The following is a 19,159-nucleotide window of genomic DNA, read 5'->3' on the forward strand; positions in this document are numbered from 1 at the left end:
CGGATCAGCACCATATCTGCAAATGACAGATGTGATCGTCGCGCCTGTTCAGCCGGGAATGTTGAGAAATGAGTGAACGCGTTAAGCCGAGTAGACTTCTTACAAGCCGAGTAGACTTCTTACAAGCCGAGTAGACTTCTTACAAGCCGAGTAGACTTCTTACAGTCTCGGTTGACGTGCATATAGCTTGTGCTCAGTGAGTGCTGAGGGTGGGGCAAAGCTTCAAGCTCTCTCCCATGTGACCTTCCCCAGGCAGGCCCTTCTAAGCTGAGGCTCTGCAGGTCACTTCAAGGCAAGGTGTGAATATGTCTGCTAGAAGGTCCCTCCCGTTCTTTTTCCTGGTATAAAGTGTGCGTGTGTGCATACTCGGAGACCCGGGATGGGACATGGAAGCCATGAGGTTGTCTGTACACCAGACCAAGGCATGAGCTTAAGGAGACGGCCGGGAAGGGAGCAGCAACCGCGTGCAGTCTGGACCTCTTTCCACGGTCACAAACACAAGTGTGACTGGTGGCTTGACCTGCCTGTTCCAGAAGATGACAACAGTAGTTCCTGGGAGACCTGCTGGGGCTGAGCCCGCTTGGGCAAGGAGGCCAGTGAAGGACGAGCAGGCAGGTTTCCAGCACCACTGTGTGTCTCTCTCCCAGGCTTGCTCTCCTTCCCTCGCCAGCACTGCCTCCCTTCCCCCTGCAGCGGCCACCTCCCTTTGTTGCAGACTGCTCTCTTGTACTGGAGATGCCCGCTCGGATCATGGGCTATTGGGCTACTAGCTTTACATACAAGAAACTGAGCAGCTCTGAGAGTGCAGGTGCTTGCTCCGGCTCTCACAGCAGACGAGCTGCAAGGCCAGGCTCCTATGGTCCCCTGACTTTAAGTTCATTATCTTGACTGTACGGAATCCAGCCTAATCTTATTCAGTGCACTAAGTCATCAGACATCTTCACGTACTCCTCGTAGCCTACAGGTAAAGCCTCTCACGAACTCTCTGGCTCTGTATTCCTATGAGTAAGACTTTGGACACATTTTTCGCTATATGTCCATGTTAACCTATGTATAATTTACATATTGTACTCTTGCACTCTGTGTATCAGAACATATTCAGATACAATTTAAATCTGTGTAATGTGTGTGTGTGTGTGTGTGTGTGTGTGTGTGTGTGTGTGTGTTGCAAATACAAATAGGGTTTCTGGGGGTTGAAGAGTTAGCTCAGGACTCATGTTTGATTCCCTGCACTTACAATGGACAGTTCAGAGCCACCTGTATCACCAGTTTGGCGGAGCCAGTGCCTTTTTCTGACCTCCATGATCCCTCTCTCACAGAGAGAGAGAGAGAGAGGAAGAGAGAGGCATAAAATAAAATAAACAGTATCTCTGCTGTTTTCTCTGGGGGGAGCCTGTGAGCGCTGCTGAGGTTTGTATGACATGTGTCTGGGTAACGGCTGGTCAGGGAGAGGAAACACCGAGTCCTGGACCCTATTTACTTTTCACAAGTAAAGATTTGTCCTACTAAGCCCCCAGCAGCTTTCTTTCTGCAATCCACAGAGCGGCGGGGAACTTCTCTGTAACATGGACCACAGTTGTTCTCAGCTCCACATCTGTACCCATGCCCCCTCCCCACCCCCGCCCCAGCGGAATCTTCTTTGTTGATGAGCAAACCCCAGGTCATATTCAAAGTCTTGCATGCTTACCCTAAATCTGGGCATTGGTGCCAGTCCTATTGCCTCTGGATTGTGGCATCCTTGGATCAGCACTAAAGGCTCTTGCATGGTAGGCTTTGTCCTGCTAAATAGCTTCCACTGTCATTGTTATTCTGCTTTATAGCTGAGGGAACTGGGTTTCAGAAAGTTCCTGTGGTTTTCCCGAAGTCACACGGTGAGTGGTAGAGCCAGGATCTGACCCAGGACTACCCCAGAGTCCCTATGCTAAGCACCAAGCTGTGTGAAACAAGGGTGATCTCCTACATACCTGTTGGTTCTTTCTAGAACCTAGCACACCCATGTGCACACTCACAAAAGTCAAGTTTAGCAAATGATTGAGTGAATGGATGAGTCATTTTTTTCCAGGCCAACATCAAGAAGGAAATCTGCAGTGGAAAAAAAAGGGCCTTCTTCATTTATGTTGCGCCCCCAGTGGTGCAGTGTACATTGTGTGTGTGTGTGGAGTCCAGGCTGGGCTCTTAGACATATATCATCATTGGGTCTCAATCTATCTCGCTCCTGGTCTGGCCAGATTTGATGCTTGTCTGAGTCATTGGTTGGGCTCTGATAGCAACTCCAGTGGGAGGAACAGGTACCTGAGGGCTTTCTGCTCAAGCAAGCTTAGGTCATGGGCCTGATCCGGATTCCACATCCTGGGCGAGATGGGGCTATGTGCTTAGATCTAGATTTCCCTCCCCCAAAGCCACTGTGTGGGTAGCACCACACTGACCCACAAGCTGAGATGGTGCTAGAGAACAGGATGCTATAACCAAGAGACGTGGGAATGAATTCCAGAAGTGTGAATCTCAAGGGTCCGACTTCTCTCTTGCAGGACCTGGTGGACTGGCAGCAGCCCCTCCTGTGGCAGGTGGGCCACTTGGGAGACAAGTATGATGAGTGGGTTCACCAGCCGGTGGCCAGGCCCATTCGCCTCTTCCACTCAGACCTCATCGAGTCTCTCTCCAAGACTGTCTGGTGAGGCCTATTCAGGGTCAAGATGGGCTACCCCTCTCTTCTGTTAATATCAGCAACACACAGAAGCAGGAAACAGTTGGGTCCCTGCTTAAAATAAGGGGTATTCTGAAGTAGGTTATCAGGGAGGGTGGAACAGACTGTGGCCATAATCAATCCCTGCACAGAGTTTTAACTGCTGTCTGGGAAACAGCCTACCAGGTGCCTGCACCTGCTCTTTTCCTGACTCCTACGTAGGGTTAGAAGCCTTTATTTGCCCATGGAAACCATTTTCCTGCAATTAGTCCTCCTGCCACAAGAGGTCAGTGTCTAGATAGCTGCTCAGAGCCACTAGCCATGGTACCCCATAATTCTTTTTTGCTCAAGACTCATCTCGAGACAGGGGCATTTGGATTCACAGCTTCTCTCTTCTTTCCCCCTGCCCCTCACGGCATTGTGCCTTCTGACTGTGGCTCTCCACATACTTTGTGCATGTGCTTTAACATGGACTGCCCCCTCTGTAGTTAAATGTATGCCTCAGGGAAGCTGGACTGTGTTGTCTCCTCCTCCCTCCTTGTATACACCTCTCTCACCCTGACGGCTCTCCTGCAGGTATAGTGTCCCCATCATCTGGGTGCCCCTGGTGCTGTACCTCAGCTGGTCCTACTACCGAACCCTCAGCCAGGACAACATCCGGCTCTTCTCATCATTCACAACAGGTAACCACTGGCTTCTTCCTGACTTGTTCCCATGGGTCTTCAAGGTAGGGAACTGTGTTCTTCATGGTCTTGAGTTCCCATGGGCATAGAAAAACCACATCACAAACACTTCAAAGTGGAACTTAGTGTAGGAAAAATAAAAAATCCCAACCCATGGAAATAAAAACAAGCGACACTTGAGCAGAAGCTAAACGAAGTCATATCATCAAGTGTTGCAGCAATAAAAAGACAGAGGAAGAGAGCTTCTCACTGAGATTAAGAACAAAGAATGGGTGAAGCACTCCCCCCACAATAATCTCAGCTTTAGGAGGTGGAGATAGAAAGATCATTACAAGTTGGGGTTATTCTTATACACAGGGCAGCCAGGGCTGCATAGTGAGGCTCTGTCTCAATTCAAGCCACATAGAATGTGCAGTCTAGAGTCTTCCCTAAGAGACCAAATGAAGACCAGGCATGATGGTGCACACCTGTAATCCTAGCACTTCAAGAACAAAGGCAAGGGGGTTACTTACTGTAAGCCGGAGGCCAGCCTCATCCACCACAGCATATCCAAGGCTAGGCAGAGCTATATAATGAGTCTGTATCCCAAAAGACAATGGATAGATACATAGATAGATAGATAGATAGATAGATAGATAGATAGATAGATGATAGTTGATAGATAGATGATAGATAGATAGATAGTTGATAGATAGATAGATAGATAGATAGATAGATAGATAGATAGATGATAGATAGATAGATAGATAGATAGATAGATAGATAGATAGATGATAGGTAGGTAGGTAGGTAGATAGACAGACAGGCAGACAGACAGACAGTATCAGGTAGCACAGCTGAAGGCAGATGAGTCCGTGCTCCCGTCACAGATTGGAGGAGAACTTGGGGGAAAGATATGCCTGCACCACAGACTTCAAAGCTAAGGGCCACACAGCAGACAGAAGCTGAGCCTGGCAGTGACACCTGATCCCCTCTTCTAAGTGTGATTGGCATGTCGTGTGTGCCAGATCCTGAACTTTCCCTAGACTCCTCTCAGCAGCCCCGTGGGAAAGGCATATTGCTGCGCCCTCTCAGGGTTGAGGAAACATAGTCATTCCTGAAGGTATACACGTGTCAAAACAGTACATGGTTACGTGCACTCAGTGCTATCTCCCAGGGCTTCTAAAAATAGAGTTGAGGGAAGGACTGGAGATTCCTCAGTTGGTAAGTTGATTTGAGCCTGAGAAGCTGAGTTTGATCCCAGCATCTACATACAGCCATGCTTGGTGGTGGGCACTGGTCTCTGCACACCTGCAGACACACGCACAGGCGCGCACGTACACAGACACATAATAGAGCCTGAAAAAGTTAAATGAGTGATTCAGGGTCGTTATGGCCTGGGATGTGGAGAGCAACTGCCCCACCCCGACTCCCAGCTTCTAGTTAGGGGCCAGGAGACAGGGAGAGTTCGACATGGGCTGTTGTTACCCAAAGAACACATAGAACTGAGTTCCTCAGAGTGGCCGCTCCGCCATCTTGGCTCACAGACTTCGTGCTTGCCTCGGCCTCCGGTCACATCATGTGCCTCCTGCCCAGCGAATCTGCTGGGCACCCTAGGGTGTTGTCTGGAGTGGTGCCTTCCCTTGCCCGATCACAGTTTGTTCCCAACAGGCACCAGGCAGTTTCCTTCCTCTACACACAGAGGCTTCTCTTCTTCCCACACTCCCCGAGGGCAGCAAGTCAAGGTCTTCCCACAGCATTGGGACCCTCAGTTTATCTGCCTCACCCAAGATAGGGCGGTGGGCAGCAAGCTGTGGAAAGCGCCCCCACGACTCAGCCCAGAGCCCGGGGGTTACCGTGCACATCCCACTAGCCGCGGTTAGCCTTTTCGGCCCACGCTGAATAGCTCAGGCACACAGCACAGGGCTTGTTGCCCAGGGACCCGCTCGCTGAATCGCCCACTGTCTGCTCGGCACTCCCCTAACAATTACCAACAGTGGCAGGGCCGCCAGGGCCGGTGGCCAGAGGGGGAAGGGGGCACTAAAGCTTTGGCCCAGGTCCCTCTGCTGGATTCCTCCAGAGATGCCACTCAGTACCAGCTCCGGCCGGATGGGCAGACGGGGTGATGCTGGGGTGAGGAGGCGGGTGGAGGCTTGACCTATAGGAAAGGGCTGAATGCATGGCCGGGGACAGCGATTTGAGGGCTCTGCAGCACCACAGGCCTCTGCAGACGGCTAAAATGTGCCTGTGTAATAAAGGTCCAGTGTGGCAGGCCAGCAAGCCTGTGGCCACCGTGCCAGCAACAGCGGCACGAGAGACACATTGCCTCATGCATTCCTCATCCCTCGGACTGCCATGCAAGGCGCAAGTCACAGGCAGAGCAAATAGGAACTCACAAAGCAAGGAAGAGGGACCCATTGCAGCTGCTGGACAAATGATGCCCTGAAACAAATGCAGAAGCTCCAGAGCGCCAGGGAGTAGCACACACTCAGGGAAGATACCAGCTTTCAGAGAGGAATGGAGCCCATGGGGTCAAATTGTTGCCGCATCTCATGTTCATTCCCAGGTAGTTCCCAAGCACCTAGAAATTCGCCTGGAGCCATTTGTCAAAATGAAGTATGGCCTGACTCTGAGCTAAAAGCTAGTGGTCACTCGTGCTTCCCCTCTGCCCAGGCTCTCTCCCTTCCCCAGCAGCCCTCCTGGCCATTGGTCCTAGGGCTGCCTACAGTATACAGATGTCCCGGGGCCTTCAGAGGTACCTCTCAAAGCTGTCTCCCCTGAGTCTGGTCTGCTCAAAGGGTGACACAGTTCAAATTTTATCCAGGCCCAAACCTACAGGGTTCTCCTCCAGCCTGTTTTCTCACCTGCTGAGTCTCTGTGAGCCTGCTGTGCCAAGCACTGGACACATGGAGAAGACCTTAATCATTATAAAAAAAAAAAAAAATCTCCAAGTTGGGAGCAAAGTGCCAAATGACACTACCATACCTAATGCTTGAGGGTGGTACCAGAGGCCAGAGTAAGACACACAAACCAGCCAGAAGTGGGTTGAGACATCTGCATAGGCCGTTGTGGAATGAGAAAGGCAGGGGACTCCAGGGAAGAGAGCATCAGAAAAACTGCACATGCCGGAGAAAATAGCACGCTGTATCTAAGGAACCACTAGCTTGATTTGGCCCCGGTGCAGGAGGCATGTCTGAAAGGTCAAGACTGGAGGGACACGGGGACTGTTCTTTGCTTAAAGGCCAGGAGGTATCACCGAAGGATTTTACCAGGTATAGAAACAGGAGTGGAAGTCTGATGCTGCCCTGGGCGCTGGTGGGTGGCGAGGTAGTAGGTTTCAGAAGAGCGAAGTGGGGTTGCGTATGGGCACAGGGTTGAAGAGTGTGTACTGCTCTTGCGGAGGACTTCCGTTCCCAGCGACCATGCAGGCAGCCGACGACCTTTCTGCCATTCCAACTCCGGGAGAGCGGATGCGTACACACGAGCATCCACACGCTTAAAAATAAACATCTAGAAAGAAAATAGTGAACCGAGATAAACGCATAGGTAGACAAACAGGCTTCAATTACAGGTTTGGCATGGTAGTGCATGACTGTAATTTTAGTGCTGCAGGGTCTGCCAAGAAAAACAATTCTTCTCGAGGAGCCATAAGCTTATGGGCAGCTGTCTCAATAACAAATCAGCAAACAAACAAAACTCAAATGGTGGTGGTGGTGCACACCTTTAATCCCAGCACTCAGGAGGCAGAGGCAGGTGGATTTCTGTGAATTCGAGGCCAGCCTGGTCTACAAAGCAAGTCCAGGACAGCCAAGGCTACAGAGAAACCCTGTCTCAGAAAAACCAGAGAGAGAGAGAGAGAGAGAGAGAGAGAGAGAGAGAGAGAGAGAGAGAGAGCTGTGACAAATTGCCTGACAAAAGCAACTTGGAGGAAGGGATTGGTTTGAGGCTGGTCCACCAAAGCTAGGGAGTCTTGGAGGCAGGGGCTGGAAACAGCCGGTCACTTTATGCCCACAGTCAGGGAGCAGCGGGAGGGGAGTGCAGCTCCTTCCACTTTATCCCAGTCCAGGAGAAGCCGTGGGCCCATACTCAGGACAGCAGTTACCTGCTCAGTTTAAACGCTGCTGGAAACACCCTCACAGAAACACACAGAGGTGTGTCTCCAGGGAGATGATAAATCCAGTCAAGTCGACAGTGAAAATCAGCCATCACAAAGCATAAAGCCACAGAGGTGAGACAGAAGCGGAGGAAACTAGACAGAGCAGAAGGGGCTAGAGCCGAAGTCTCCTAGAGATCAAAGACAGTGCGGGAAGAACTGCAGGGAGCCATCGGAGGGCTGGATCTCAAGGACTTTCACCTTGAAGATGTTTATACAGCCTGTGCAGCCCCCACCCCATCCATGAGGCTGATGGTTTTCCTCAGGCACTGTGATTTCAGGTCTATTGACACATCTTTACTCAGATCTGCATGCCTGTCCTGCCCACCCACTCCGTCACGCATGGTCCCCTGCCATTCACTTCCTCCATCAGTGACTGCTGGCTCTGATGGCTCGTTTGTTCTGTTTTGTTTTGGTTTTCGTTTGTCTGTTTTTCAAGACGGTTTCTCTGGGTAGCCTTGGCTGTCCTGGACTCCTTTTGTAGACCAGGCTGGCCTTGAGATCACAAAGATCCTCAAGCCTCTGCCTCAGGAGTGCTGGAATGAAAGGCACACACCACCACTGCCCCAGCATGGCGGCTCTTTCCCAATGGTCTCCTCTCCTCCCTGCATGCCACTGAGTCACCCTTCTTGCTAGAGACCCAGCCTCAGCCGGAGCCGTGCCACCTGCCGTGCCACCTGCCGCCCCCCATTGGTTCTCTGACCGGTAACCCCATCACTCTGGAAAAGAACCTTTCCCAGGCCCACTGCACATCTGCACAGTCCCCTCCCCCACTTTACCATGGGGCTCTTCAGTGTGGCCTGCCCATAGCTACTAGACAGAGGGCAAAAAAAGGTCCAAGTCAGCCTGAGTGACAAGGCAAGAGCTCTATAGCCACCAGGCACAGGCCTGCCCGGCACCCGTCAACCCTGACCACCTCTTTGGCTCCACTGCAGATTATTCCGTGGCAGTGCCAGAGTCCATGTTCCCAGGCCTCTTTGTGCTGGGCATGCTTATCTGGACCCTCATCGAGTACCTCATCCACCGCTTCCTGTTCCATATGAAGCCCCCCAGCGACAGCCATTACCTCATCATGCTGCACTTTGTCATGCATGGCCAGCACCACAAGGTGAGCAATGTGGGTCGGGTCCCACTCCAGGCCCTGGCACATGCAGCCAGTTCCTCAAAGCCTTGAAGCTATCACCAGTTCACGGGAGTCTTCCTGAGAATCCGGTTTCTGGGCTGGAGGTGCTGGAAACCGAGGATGTTTGAGGTTTCTCAGAGGGGCGGCTGGGTTGGACATTCTAATCTGGGCCAGGTCGGGACAACGCATGACTCTGGCAAACTACCATGTGCACACACCGTGACTATTAACACTAGACTCAACGCATCACCCAAATTTGTCATCATCCTTAATGCTCACAACTCATTCATTCACCCAATGATGGTTCTTTGATACTCAAAGTATTGTGCTAAACTTCAAAGAACAAATCAAACAAAGCCCTTGTAAAACTATGCTCTGAAGGTGGCATTCCTGGGCTGGAATTCCACAGAGGAAACTGAAGCTTGGGGAGAGTAAGGAACCGAGTAACCCACCCTCTTCCTTCGAGGGTCAAGAGCCAAAGGCTTGGGCTCTGGTCCTCTGGCTCCCTGTCAATCCTCTTCAAAGAAGCCTCCAGTTGAGACACGGAGTGGAGGATCCTCTCACCACAGACTGCGCGTTAACCCGGGGCTGCTGACATGTGGCTCTCCCACACAGCATCGGACCTCGGTCTCCTGAAAGCCCCTCAGCAAAGGGTGTGGTATCAGAGATCAGAGCTCCGGTCTAGGAGCTACCAAGTCCCAGAACCCAAGCGGCCTCAGGAGCATGCTGTGCCCTTGGGTAGTTTGCCAGGTCCCATCCTTCCTGGAAAATGAGGAGCAGAACATTTTCTCTGGGTCTCTCAGGCAAACAAAGATACCAAGCCTTACGGGACAGGTCACTATCCCCTCACTGGAACACCTGGCTTCTCCACCCTGTTCTCCATAAGAAGCATCTCCGTTTTTGACATGCCATGACCACAAATAGGCCACCGGCCCCGGTCTGCCTCTGACACCCTCACCTCTCCGCCCACAGGCACCCTTTGATGGCTCCCGCCTGGTCTTCCCTCCAGTGCCAGCCTCTCTGGTGATTGCCTTCTTCTATGTATTACTGCGGCTCATTCTGCCCGAGGCCGTGGCAGGCATCGTCTTTGCTGGGGGCCTCCTGGGCTACGTCCTCTATGACATGACCCATTACTACCTGCACTTCGGCTCACCACACAAGGGCTCCTACCTATACAAGATGAAGGCCCACCATGTGAAGCATCACTTCGAATACCAGAGATCAGGTAAGGCTGGGCTCCCGGCCTTTGTTTTTGTTGTACTGATTTGAGGGTGGGCTCTGTTCGGAGAATGGCATATTCAGAAGACTCATTTGTGCAGGCGGTTATGCAGAGAGGAACAAACAAGGAAACCAATCCATAGCAAAGATTATCTCAGACAGTACTAAGTGTCCTGCACACAATAAAGCAAGAAAGCACTGGGCTGGGCGGTAGTGCCACACCCCTTTAAGCCCAGCATTCTGGAGGCTGGGGCAGGCAGACCTCTGTGAGTGAGGCCAGTCCAGTCTGCATAGGGAGACATATGTAGCAAGAGCTATATAAGCGAGACCCTGTCTCAAAAAAGGGGAGGAGGAGAAAATTTCATGATATATTTAACCAGCGTAACCAAAGTCTTACCATATTGTAATTAACACAGAAACCATTAATGAGCTATCTTACATTTCCTTATGCTAAGTCTGTTTTGTGCTGAGAGCACATTTCAATGTAAATGCTAGATTTCCATCAGAAATACTTGATCTATATATATATGTTTGGTTGTAAATAAAAATTACATTGGGCTATGTAACATTTATTATTTGCCCTATGATTATCACGGCAGTATTAGTTAAGCCGCTATCACAATCAATAAAACACAGATACCCATTAAACTTTATAATTGCCTTGAAACACCTTGGGCTGGACAAATATTTCACCTACACTGTCTCAATAACCTCACTGACCATCTCTCCCAGCCCCCATCTAATTTCATCTGCCTTAACTATCCCTATCTGAGTTACCTTCTATCCATAATCTTATAAATACTTGCTTCTGGACCCTTCCACACCATTATTGGAGACCTTCCTCCTGGCCCACAGGGTTCCTTCTCCACACCAAGCTATCGCTAACCCATCACGGCATCCTCCTTCCTCCTCTCTTCCTTCTGTTTCCTATGAGTCTCCTCTTCCCCAAAGCCTTGGGACCCTTAGCCATGCCTACCCCATCCTGTCCTGCCCAGGTTTCAGGCCTTTGAGTCCACCAATTAGGAATAATGTCTTAGGCAGGTTTGTACAACAAGGACAGGTGTATCTGGGCAGTAGCCCGATCTTGAGGGCCAGTCATTAGTATCAAAATACAAGCATCAGACCAACCCCCAACAATGTTTTTCAATAAATATCTGTAGTTAAAAAGACAGATTCATGCTTGCTGGAGAGATGGCTCAGTGAACAACACTGGCTCCTCTTCCAGAGGACCCCAGTTCAATTTCCAGTACTACATGGCAGCTCACAACTACTGTGACTCCAGTTCCAGGGGATCTGATGCCCTCACATAGGCATACGTGTAGGCCAAACACCAATGCAAATAAGATAATGATGATGATGATGATATTGATGATGACAGATTCACCAGTCTAAGTTGCTCCAAACATACTTCTGAGTTATCCAGTAACTGAGTCAAATATATATATATATGTTCACATCAAAACGTAAATTACTTTGAATTGAAGGAAATTAGAAGTCAATTCTTCCTGACTTCTTCCCAGCACTCATAGCCAAGTATTCCTGTGGCTACCATGCTGACATGAAAAGATAAGGTAATTCAAGAAACAGGTCACTGCAGATGTCATTGGAGCTGAGACCCAAGTGAAAGGAAGGGAGTGTCTGGCGTCTGGGAAGGAGGCATTCCAGGAGCAGGTCCCTGAGACAGGAATGAACTTGACCCAGCAAGGAAGAGGGAGAAGTTGGGGGAAGGCAGTGTGTGAGACGCAGGACCAGGCTAACCCAGGAACTCGGATCACATAAGGAATCTGGGGTTCTACCAGCTGTATGTTGGGGAACACTACAAACACTACAAACACAGGTGTTGGCTTCTGGGAATCGGAAAGGCCAGTGGGGACAGACATTGAAATGTTGCCTGGCGCTGCCTCCCCAGGCAAATTTCTTCCTGCTCTTCTGTTAGCGCCTTACCTTCTGCCCTGTTTGTCTCCCTCTGCAGGGTTTGGCATCAGCACTAAATTGTGGGATTACTTTTTCCACACCCTCATTCCAGAGGAATCCCACCAGAAGATGCAGTGACAACCCCTACACCCTCTGTGCTGCCCTCATTCTATCCCCGGCCCCTGCACCCTGTCCTACCCCCACCTCCATCCAGACCCTGCTAAGGTCAGTGTGGCCAGGCAGGACGGGCTCTGTTTAGCCCTGGGGCTTGGTGGAGACCTGAAGGCAGGACTGCCCTTCTGGCTTACTGTATGAGGAGAGCATCCTCTTGATAGCCAAGTGGCCCTTGAGGATTGACTCATTCCCAGAGAAGTATGACCTCCCTATTGGCGTTCCTGCCCATGCTTCAGCCCTCAGCGCTGCTTCAGGGCCCAGAAAATGGCCCCAAGGGGCATGAAGGAAACTGACCCCACCTGTGCCTTAGAACCCTGGGCTTCCTGGGGGCTTCTCCGTGCAGCAGAGGGACCAATGTCGCAGCAGAAGCATGGCCTGAAGGCCTGTGGCCACATCTTACTCTCCTTCCCTCTCTTGAGAGAGTTTGATGGTTCAGAAGTGAATGAAGGGCTATCCCAAGAAGAGCCAGCATGATGCCTCCCACAGGCCATTCCCAGACCCTGGAAGAGCCAATCTGGTCCCTGCCAACCACACCACCTGTTGTGTCAGTGGCAATAATCCAGCATTCATTTACCTGGGCAGAAAGCATGAGGGTGGCTGGCACCCTCTACAAGGCTGACTGGAGCTCTAGCCCTTGTCTTTGGGAATCAACAGCTGCTTTCTCTATCTCCCCTCTCCCCCAAGACCACAGAACTGCTCCCCAGCAGCGGCTGGAGCGGTCTCTGCATTGGTGAGAGCCCCTCCCTCGCCCTGGCCGTTCCTAGCCTCCGCCTGCTCAGGTAGATGCCCGCCCCCACTCAGGACCCTCCCAACAGTGCCTCCTGAAGCCAAGATGGAGCTCTCATCTGGTGCCTTCTCACCTTCCTCACCTCCCAGACCGTTTCTTCCTTGTAACCAGAGTCCTCACTGCTCCTGGAGTCTTATTTATAAACTACATAAATATTCTTAATCTGGCCCCAAATGAAGTGGCTGTTCAGATGTCCCTTTCTAATCCTATGTATTGAGCTTACTTTTTTTAAAAATCATCTTGCCTTCCTTTTTGTTCTTTTCTTACCCACAAGCCATTACTACTTGAAACTCGTCAAAAACCCAATGGGTGCAAAGACTAAAGAGAAAACAGCATGACCAGCCCTGTGATTTGTACTGTTTACGGTGAAGCTATCTAGAGATTTTGGGATAAATATACAAAACTGCAGTTGTGAAATAAAGATGTAAATAAATTGTATATTTTGAAAAAAATAAAACATTGAGAAGAAACCACCGATGACCCACTGGTGTTTGTTGGCGGTGACTGAACTCCATCGTGACTGGGAAGGGGGACACTGGTCTAGAAGGAGAAAGCTGTTCTCTACACTGAGCAGGTTGTACATAGTTGCTGGGGAATGGGATAATGAAAAGCTGGTTGTCATAAAAGGCTGGCTGTCACAGCACACACCTTTAATGCCAGCAGAATCAGAGGCAGGTGGATCTCTGTGAGTTCAAGGCCAGCCTGCCCTACAGAATAAGTTTCCAGGACAGACAGGGCTACACACAGAAACCCTGTCTCAAAAAACAAACAAACTGGGGATGGAGTAGTGGCTCGGTGGTTAAGAGCACTGGGACCCAGGTTCAACGCTCAGCACCCCCATGGCAGCTCACAGTTGTCTGTAACTCCAGTTCCAAGGGATTCAACACCTTCATACAGACAGACATGCAGGCAAAACACCAATGCACATGACATAAAAATAAATAAAATATATTAAAACAACAACAAAAAGGCTGACCGACTCTTACCTGGTTTTTAGCTTTTTTTTTTCTTTTTTCTTTATTACACTTATTTATTTATTTTGTGTGCATGCCACAGTGCACAGGTGGAGGTCAGAGGACCATTTTCAGGAGTCCGTTTTCTCTTTCAACCATATGGATCCTGTGTGGGGCACCCACCAGAGAAGACTACTTGGGTAGGGGTTTAAGCCAATAGAAAGTCTTTATTAGCTGATCAAGGACTACATGCGTGTTCAGGGTCTCAGTATAGCCCCAAGCCTCTCTCAGGGTGAACTTTTAAGCACAAACCCACATTCTGGATTGATACCCCTCAGCTGGCAAGAACAGTCAGCCGGAAGCAGAACTACAGAAGCGGAAGAGCAAGGTTTGTGCGTTTAGAGACTTTTCCAGAACTATGGACTTTGAGGCATGAGGCTTTTGTTTTAGTTTTGGCCGGTGGTCCTGCTTACACGACGAGTTTTATGGCTTGAACGGTACCTCCATCATGGCATCCGTTATGCTAAGGTGGGGGGGGGGGGGCTTTTACAGGTCCCAGGGATCAAGCTCCGCCACCGGGCTCCATGACAAGTCCTCTGCCTCATGTGTCATCTCATCTCCTCTCATATTTGGTCTTGTTTCTGCTTTCCAATTCTCTGCACCTCCTCTTGCTGCCTGGAGTCTGAAGGAACCACTCTCACAAACCTCCTTGATAGACAACCAGGGAAAGAATTTGGAACATTTTTTTTTTTTTTTTTTTTTTTTTTTTTTTTTTTTAGTTTTCAGAATTTCATACATATATATTGCAGTGAAGTATTTTCACACCTAGCATCCATTTCCCCCTCCAACTTTCCCCACCCCCAACACGCTCCCTCTGAACTTCACACTTGTCCTTTGGAAGAACAGCCGGTGCTCTTAACCTCTGAGCCATCTCTCCAGCCCCTTCCGTACTGGTTCTTAATAACCCATGGGCTGGTTAGTTTTTTTTGTCAACTTGACGGAAACCAGGATCATCTGGAAAGAGGGAACATCAGCTTAGAAGGTGGCTTTGCTAGGCTGGCTGTGTAGGCACGCCTGTGGGCATTCAAACAGCCCATCTAAACCCAGCAGAAGGACCATTCACATTCTGATCCAGCACAAAGCAAGTACACGGATTGGGTCTTGCTGATCTAGCAATTTCTCTTGGCTGATTATCGAACAACTAGTGCCTTAGCCAGGAATGGACCCAGAGTTGCCTACTTTCTGTCTGCCATGTTTTTTGCACTCCCCAGACCCACCATCTTGGGGTGTTTCCTGGGTGTCTAGGAGAACTGCTCCCTTAATTCTGTTTGCACCGGCTGGTTGTGTGTGTCAACTTGACACAAGCTAGAGTCACCAGAGAGGAAGGGGCCTCTCTGGAAGAAATGCCTCCATGAGCGCCAGCTGTGAGGCATCTTCTCAATTAGTGATCGATGGAGGAGAGCCTAGACCATTGTGTGTGGTGCTATTCCTGGCCTGGTGGTCCTAGATTCTATTAGAAAGCAGCCTGAGCAAGCCATCTGGAGCAAGCCTGCAGGCAGCATCCCTTCATGGCCTCTGCATCAGCTCCTGCCTCTAGGTTCCATCCCTGTTTGAGTTCCTGTCCTGACTTCCTTCAATAATGAACAGCAATGTGGAAGTGTGAGCCAAATAAACCCTCCCCAACTTGCTTGGTCATGCTGTTTTGCCACAGCAATAGAAACCCTAAACTAAGAAACTGTTCTATTGCATTCTTACTTTTGCTCTCCACTTTGATCTCTGCCTTTGACCTTTGTACCCTCTTGTGCCCAGAACAATGACAAACTTGTAGCAAAGCCCAATATAAGTCAGCCTCGCCTCCATCAGATCTGCCTAGTAACATTAGATTTTCCCTGTTCTTCTGGTCCCTGGCCTCTGCTGCCCTCTGGTGACAGTGTGCAGCTCTGCCTCATTATGACAGTCCTCAGAGTTCTTATTTGGAAAGCACACATGTGTGATTGATTAATGTTAAAATTGCAGCACTTTCCCTTCTTGCCCTCTTAACTGACTTTTCTGTCTCGTTGACTGTTTGAGGAGAAAAATGAAACACTGCCGTATGGTTTTCCAAACAGCCTCAGTGACTGGAGTTTTCTTCACAGGTGTTCCGCCAATGAATGAATTTCATCTAGAAAGCATAGTACAAAATAAATGTAAAGCTTGGAAATTGCTAGAACGCCTATCCTCATCCCAGATGCTCATGATGTCATGTGAACATGTCCACGTGCGCGCGCGCGCGCACGCGCACGCACACACACACACACACACACACACACACACACACACACGCACACAGGAGCCTTATGCCGGGATCTAATGGAGCCTCAACTGACCCATGTTCCATCGCACGCAGCACCTTTGGAGACTATGCAGAAGAAATACACACTCAGAGACAGCAGGGTTTGAGATGTGTAGAATTCTCCCTTTTGCTCTTCCGACCCGTGCTCCATTGCACACAGCACCTTTGGAGACCGGTCCGTGTGAGCTCCCTTCTTTATTTTGCACTGTTCTCCAGATACAAGACAGGGATGAGTCAGTGGATGGAGGAGCAAAGCCAGCTGCTTGCCCCCCAAAACTTGCAAGTTCTTTCAGTAAGTGTCCTCATGCTTGCACTGCAGACACTATACCACTAACCCCTCAAGTTTGATGCTACTATCTGCATAAAAAGCACAAGTCTGTAACTCCAGCTATGGGAAACGGAAGTAGGCAGATTCCAGGGGCTCGCTGGCCAGCAGTCTAATGGAGATGCTGAGCTCCAGGTTCAGTGAGAAGTCCTGGATCAGAAAACAAGGTGGTGGGGGTTGGAGAAATGATGGCTCAGCCATTAAGAGCACTTGTTGCTCTTCCAGAGGACCCGGGTTCCCACATGGTGGCTCACAACTGTCTGTAGCTCCAGTTTAGGGGATCTGACACCCTGCCCTGGCCTTTGCAGTTTAGGGGATCTGACACCCTGCCCTGGCCTTTGACACCCACATATATATATAACACTCATATATATAACTCAGTCTAAAAACAGCTCTTAATAGGATGGTGGGCAGCTGTATGGATGGTTGCTGTACTGGCTCTTTTTGTTTGTTTAGGTTTGTTGAGACAAGGTTTCTCTGTGGCTTGGCTGTCCTGGAACTCACAGAAAATCCACCTGCCTCTGCCTCCCTGAGTGCTGGGATTAAAGATTTGCGCCACCACCGACCTGCTCTGGCTTCCACATACACCTGCCCAGGTGAGTATAAATACACACACACACACACACACACACACCACTGATCCCATTAGACTCACTTAAAATGTTTCCATAATTTTCTCAGTAGGAAAAGATTTCCGTATTTAATTCTGCTCATTTCCCACCATTTTCTAAAAGTTTTATTGAGCCACTTTATATTTAAATCTACAATCCTTTGAGACTAATTTTTGCATAAGCTTTGCAATTTATGTCAAGTTTGCTCTTAGCTGTTACTCCTTTGCCATCTGAATGCCAAATGTTGAACAAAGAATTTGTAATCCATAAACTCTCAAGATTCACCAGTAAAAAAAAAAAAAAAAAAAGATAACAGTTGAAAACGGGCAAGAAGATACTGACATTCACCAAAGAGGCAATACTTATGGCAAAAGGCCCATGAAAGATGGGCATCGTTAGGCACCAAGGAAATGCCACTTAAAATGACTTTGAGATATCCAATACACCTATTAAAATAGCAAAAAAAAAAAAAAAAAAAAATTTTAAAGCAAGAAGACAAGGTGCTGATGAGGATGGGTATCGTGCACATCAGTGGCCGGATGCTAAAAAACCGCTTCGAGCGTTTTCATGACGTATGCTTGCATTCCTATCAGGTCAGCTCCCTGTTCGGCTACTGTTACGGTTGACTGGTGAGAATTTACACAACTACCCCCTTCTCTGAACAATGGCCTTGGGCAGAGTGGAGGCCGCCTTCTGCCCTAGAACTTCACGTGCTGACCTGCCCGTGGAGTCTGGCTGACCACCCCCATGAACCCAGTAAGTTTCCACGGAGACCACATCTTTCCTTTCAATGTGTGTGCATGCATGTGGGCACATGTGCCGCGGTGAGGGTCTGGTCGGAGGGCACCTTGCCGGAGTTTCTTCTCTCCCACCAGCTGAGTTCACAGGTGAACTCCGGCCCTCCCTCTTAGCGGCGGGCACCTTCACCTGCTGAGCAGGGCGGTGGTGGCACACATAGTCTCGGAAGCCATGGGGTCAACCCCGGCTCTAACAACTTCCCCCCTCTGCCTTGGCCACTCTTTCCCCTGAGAGTTATGCCATGGTATATCATCACGTCCACCAACCTCTAGACTTAAGACGGCTGATGGAGAACAAAGCGGTCCTGGTAGCCTAAGTTTGTTATCCCAGTCGTGCGGGAGGCTGAGAGAAAGGTCCCAAAAGCTTGGGTGGCTTACAGAGACCTTGTCACAGAAATAAATAAATAAATAAAAATTAAAAGGGGGATGAAGCTCCGTGATGGGATACTTGCCTAGAAGGCACAAAATCCCGGGTCCAGTCCGCAGCATTGCATAGAATGAGTGTGGTTGTGTGCTTCTGCCATCCCAGCACCCAAAAGGAAGAGGCTGGAGGACCAAAAGCTCAAGGACATCCTTGGCTACACAGGGAGTTCCATGCCAGCCTGGGCTACAGGAGAACCTGTGATTTGCAAGGAGGGTTGAGTGACAGACGTGAGCTCAGCTTCCTGGCTGCCTGCTTTATAGACAGGGCCTCGGCAACTACCTGGCATATGTTATTTGTTTCTGGAATAATTTAATTCTAACTGCTTTATTTTCTGCTGAGACTATTTTGTTTTGGATTATTGGCTTATTCTTTACTGATATTTTGCTTTTTCAAAACGTTGATCACCTAATTATGTTAATTCCTATAGACTTTAAATTGGATCTATTTCCTTGTACTTTTAATTGATTTTTATTGTTTTGAGACAGTCTGGCTGTGGGGAGATGACAAATGAGAAAGGGGCAGGTAAATGAGAAAATGAATAGTCTTAGCCCCCAGACGACCTCCAACTGTGTCATCCCAAAGTGAAATGTCTCCCCATGCAATTCATTTCTATTCCTTCCCAGGTGTACAGCCTGAGTAAGTGAACGGTCTTGTTTGTTTCTTTGTTTTTTGAGACAGGGTTTCTCTGTGTACTCCTGGTTGTCCTAGAACTCACTTTGTAGACCAACCTGGCCACAGAGCTGGGCCTATCTCTGCCTTCCCAAGTGCCGGGATTAAAGGCCTGTGCTGCCACGCCCAGCAGTGAAAGGTAATTCTTACAGCTGCTAACCCCGGGTGTAACTGACTTTAATGAAACTCAACTTGAATAAAGTTTGGAGATGAACTTAGAGGAAAAAGGAAGTGACCCCTGCTTGGGTAGCCTCTCACTCCCTTCCCCTCCCCCTATTCTCTGCCCCAGGATTAACCAACACAGGGCAGATGTAGGAACCTCCTCAGCATTTCT

The 19,159-nt window shown here is 49.4% G+C and overlaps 1 protein-coding gene across 1 annotated transcript in view; it reads left to right on the plus strand.

The window, feature by feature from the left end:
* The window catches only part of Fa2h (fatty acid 2-hydroxylase), a 56,073-nt gene extending 42,889 nt beyond the window's left edge, over positions 1-13,184 (plus strand). Inside the window, exons 3-7 of the mRNA XM_021632576.2 lie at positions 2,529-2,671; positions 3,260-3,366; positions 8,434-8,606; positions 9,594-9,846; positions 11,812-13,184. Coding sequence (XP_021488251.1) covers positions 2,529-2,671; positions 3,260-3,366; positions 8,434-8,606; positions 9,594-9,846; positions 11,812-11,891 — 756 coding nt within the window. The 3' untranslated portion in view covers positions 11,892-13,184. The remainder of the gene's footprint in view (positions 1-2,528; positions 2,672-3,259; positions 3,367-8,433; positions 8,607-9,593; positions 9,847-11,811) is intronic.
* The last annotated feature ends 5,975 nt before the right edge of the window (positions 13,185-19,159 follow it).

Source organism: Meriones unguiculatus, chromosome 10 (assembly GCF_030254825.1).
Source record: "Meriones unguiculatus strain TT.TT164.6M chromosome 10, Bangor_MerUng_6.1, whole genome shotgun sequence".
NCBI lineage: Eukaryota > Metazoa > Chordata > Mammalia > Rodentia > Muridae > Meriones > Meriones unguiculatus.